At 48.3% G+C, this 3,868-nt stretch overlaps 2 protein-coding genes across 2 annotated transcripts; both read left to right on the plus strand.

Annotated features, from left to right (window-relative positions):
* LOC109166679 (protein argonaute 2-like) lies at window positions 1-2,053 on the plus strand. Its single transcript, XM_019315567.1, has 3 exons — window positions 1-696; window positions 841-951; window positions 1,955-2,053. Exons 1-3 carry the CDS (start codon window positions 1-3, stop codon window positions 2,051-2,053), a joined length of 906 nt encoding a protein of 301 aa, XP_019171112.1.
* Window positions 2,054-2,826: 773 nt separating this feature from the next.
* Window positions 2,827-3,636, plus strand: LOC109166680 (uncharacterized mitochondrial protein AtMg00810-like). The gene has a single exon (XM_019315568.1). It carries the CDS (start codon window positions 2,827-2,829, stop codon window positions 3,634-3,636), a length of 810 nt encoding a protein of 269 aa, XP_019171113.1.
* Window positions 3,637-3,868: the final 232 nt, after the last annotated feature.

The raw sequence follows: 3,868 nt of genomic DNA on the forward strand, positions 1-3,868 counted from the left end.
ATGGGGCAGTTTCAAGCGTTGCGTCAAGGAGATAGCTCAACCTTGGAGTATCTCGACCGTGCTCAACATTTAGTGGAGGATCTCGCACTCGCTGGGCAACCACTCACGCTAACGGAGCAAAATTTGTATGTTTTTAGGGGGTTGCGACTGGAATTCCGGTCTATGGTAGCCTCCCTGGCAGTCAACGGTACACCGGTGACGATTCCGCAATTGGCGGATTATTTGCAGGCACAGCAGTTCATCCATGCGGATGACTTTCCCGCTTATGCACCTACATCGTCGACGGCTTTATATGCCGGCAGAGGAGGCCGGCATTACGGAACTGGAGGCCGCGGACAGAATCGCGATGGAGGTGGTCGCGGCGGACAGAATCGCGGCAACCAGCGAGGCAAGTGCGGTGGTCGTGGCCGAAACAGTGGCCTGCGTTGCCAGATTTGCGACAAGCAGGGCCACTCGGCAACTTTCTGCTACAAGAGGTACTCCGAGCCACCACCATCGGCGCATGTAGCGGTCGCCGGAGATGCTGGCAGTGGCGGCTTGGCATCGGCAGTCACCTCTTGGCTGCCGGACACGGGTGCTTCCACACACGCTACGCCGGATTCCGGTGTGGTCTCGCAAGCCGACGAATATCACGGAGATGATGTTCTGAGAGTGGGTAATGGCACAGGTTTGAAAATCTCGAGTGTGGGTCATGCAGTAATTCCTTCGGTCATTAAGCCGTTAAAATTATCTAGTGTTTTACATGTCCCCGAGTTGTCAGTTTCTTTATTATCTGTAAATCGGTTTACAAAAGATAATAACTGTTACTTTGAATTTCATCCTGATTTTTTTGTTGTGAAGGATTCAATCACACAGGCGGTTCCTCTTAAAGGGCCGAGCTCGGGGGGATTGTACTCACTGTCAGTTCCGAATCCTTATCATGCGTTTGTTTCTGCCCGTGCTTCATCCACAGTATGGCACCTGCGTCTCGGTCATCCTCACGAACAAGCGCTTAAACGTGTCTTACGGGAATGCCCGGTTGATTTAAATAAAAATGTATCTCTTGGTTTATGTCCTTCTTGTCAACTCGGGAAATCCTCAAGATTCCCGTTAGATAGGGTCGATAAATCTAGCAATAATATTTTAGATCTTATCTATACCGATATTTGGGGTCCCGCACCTGTTCTTTCTGCGGATGGCTCTCGTTACTTTGTACTCTTCGTAGATGATAATACCCGTTATTGTTGGTATTATCTGCTACGACTCAAAACCGATATATATAAAATTTTCGGTGTTTTTCGGGCGACGGTAGAACATACGTTTTCACGTTCTATCAAGTCCATTCAGTCTGATTTGGGGGGGGGGGGGGGGGGGGGGGGGGAATATCAAAAATTACACAAACTATTTACCTCCTTAGGGATCGTACACAGACAATCATGTGCCTATACACATGAACAAAACGGTCGTGTCGAACGCCGGCATCAGCATATTGTCGAGACCGGGCTCGCCATGATGGCTCAAGCCTCTGTTCTACAAAGATACTGGGATCACGCTTTTGAAACAACAACTTATTTAATAAATCGGTTACCGTCATCCTCACTCCAGTTTGATACACCCTATTACCGTTTACATCAATCTCCACCCACTTACACATACCTACGTGTATTCGGGTGTCTTTGTTTCCCATACCTGCGTCCATACAGCCGTCATAAAATCGAGTATCGGTCCAGTCCGTGTGTCTTCTTAGGTTACCCACCATCCTTTAGGGGTTACTGCTGCATGGACCTAAACACCGGGAAAACTTACATCTGTCGCCATGTCCGCTTCGATGAAAGTCATTTCCCTTTTGCAACCAAGAGCCCCATGCAGTCTGGACTATGTGAGACCGCACCCAGCTTACCATGTGGGTCTAGTCCCGTTTTACATCACAATAGCACTAATGAAACTTTGGTCACTACTCATTGTCCTGTTGTAGGTCCAGCTCCAGCTCCAGCTTAACCTCCCGTGGTCAGAAGACGGGTTCGTCGTGCCCAACCTCAGGAGCGGGCTCATGTTATGCGACTCAGACGTATGACACAAGGGACTGGAGAGCAGTTTCATGCTCTAACCGCGTCCACGGATGATCCATCTTGCTACTCTCAAGCGGTGGGCCATCCACAATGGCGAGACGCAATGGACCAAGAGTTCAACGCGTTACTACATAACAACACATGGACGCTTGTTCCCGCCACTCCGGGGATGAACGTCGTAGGGTGTAAATGGGTTTTTCGCACCAAGCGGAAAGCTGATGGCACGGTGGAGCGGTATAAGGCCCGTCTAGTCGCCAAAGGCTACAATCAAGTAGCCGGCGAGGACTTCTTTGAGACATTCAGCCCAGTAGTTAAACCAACTATGGTTCGGTTACTGCTTGCTTTAGCAATTTCTCAAGGGTGGACACTTCGACAGTTGGATGTTCACAATGCCTTTCTAAATGGGCATTTGGCTGAGACGGTATACAAGCGGCAACCACCAGGCTATGAGGATCCCGATCATCCCGATCATGTCTGTCACTTACAGCGTTCCCTGTATGGGTTGAAACAGGCTCCCCGTGCCTGGTTCAAACGCTTACATGATTTCTTGATTCTGACAGGGTTTGTTGCTTCCAAAACAGATGTTTCTTTGTTTCACTACTCTGCTGCTGGTGCTCGAGTATTCCTACTCGTGTACGTGGACGACATCATCATGCTTGGGAGCGACACAGCCTTAGTTGACTCCGTGTTAGGGCAACTGGCGACGGCCTTCAAGATTTGAGATCTAGGGCAACCAACATTCTTTCTCGGCATAGAGACCATACCTGTCTCGGGCGGTATGAGGCTTTCACAGCGACGTTATATGCGGGATATTCTACAGCGAGCCGGCATAACAGATTGCAAGGCGCTGGCCACTCCTGCTTCCGTGACTCAGCCTGTATGTCAAGCTACTGGCTCTTTTGATAATCCGACCCAATACCGTCGGTTAGCCGGGGCTCTTCAGTATCTCACCATTACTCGGCCGGATCTTTCTTACTCTGTCAACCGCCTCTATCAATTCATGCACTCGCCCACTGACGAGCACTGGGGTCTGCTCAAGCGAGTACTTCGTTATATTAAAGGAACCCTGGAATATGGTCTATGCATTGCGGCTTCAGAAAATTCGGACATTCATGCATACTCCGATTCAGATTGGGCTGGCTGTCCTGTTGACCACAAGTCTACTAGTGGGTATGCAGTATTTTTTGGTAAAAATCTTGTGTCATGGGTCTCTCGGAAACAGCGCACCGTTGCACGCTCTTCGACTGAGGCAGAATATAAGGGCCTTGCCGATGTATGTGCTGAAGTTACCTGGGTTGTGTCCTTGTTACGGGAGCTTGGCTTGGGGCCGATTTCTACGCCCACGCTATGGTGTGATAATCTAGGAGCGACATACCTGTGTGCAAATCCGGTGTTCCATGCTCGCACCAAACACGTCGAGGTTGACTATCACTTTGTTCGGGACAAGGTCTCGGTTGGCGAGCTTCAGGTTCATTTTGTGTCTACCAAAGATCAGCTAGCAGATATCTTCACTAAACCGCTTCCAGCAGCACAGTTTGCTACTCTGCGTGGCAAGCTCAATGTGGTTCCTCACCTACCTTGTGCTTGAGAGGGAGTATTAGACTAAGTTAGTATTATGTTATTAATTATTATGTTATTACTTAGTCATGTAACAATCTGTTAGTTATCTAGTCTCTAGCCTAGAGGATAGCTCTCTCTCTCTGAGAGTATTAATGTATCTGTAATTCGGTTATTCAATTGATAATCTTTTCCCTAACTCATCACTATTTCTATTACAATTACAATTACTATTATTGAAATTGATTTGTAACTAATTATAT

Source organism: Ipomoea nil, unplaced genomic scaffold (assembly GCF_001879475.1).
Source record: "Ipomoea nil cultivar Tokyo-kokei standard unplaced genomic scaffold, Asagao_1.1 scaffold3104, whole genome shotgun sequence".
Taxonomy (NCBI): domain Eukaryota; kingdom Viridiplantae; phylum Streptophyta; class Magnoliopsida; order Solanales; family Convolvulaceae; genus Ipomoea; species Ipomoea nil.

Coding starts and splice junctions, on each gene's coding strand:
- LOC109166679 (XM_019315567.1), top strand. CDS start 1: ATGGGGCAGTTTCAAGCGTTGCGTCAAGGAGATAGCTCAACCTTGGAG. Junction 697..840: donor TCTCGAGTGTGGGTCATGCA/GTAATTCCTTCG, acceptor TTTGTTGTGAAG/GATTCAATCACACAGGCGGT. Junction 952..1,954: donor CTGCCCGTGCTTCATCCACA/GTATGGCACCTG, acceptor GTCCTGTTGTAG/GTCCAGCTCCAGCTCCAGCT.
- LOC109166680 (XM_019315568.1), top strand. CDS start 2,827: ATGAGGCTTTCACAGCGACGTTATATGCGGGATATTCTACAGCGAGCC.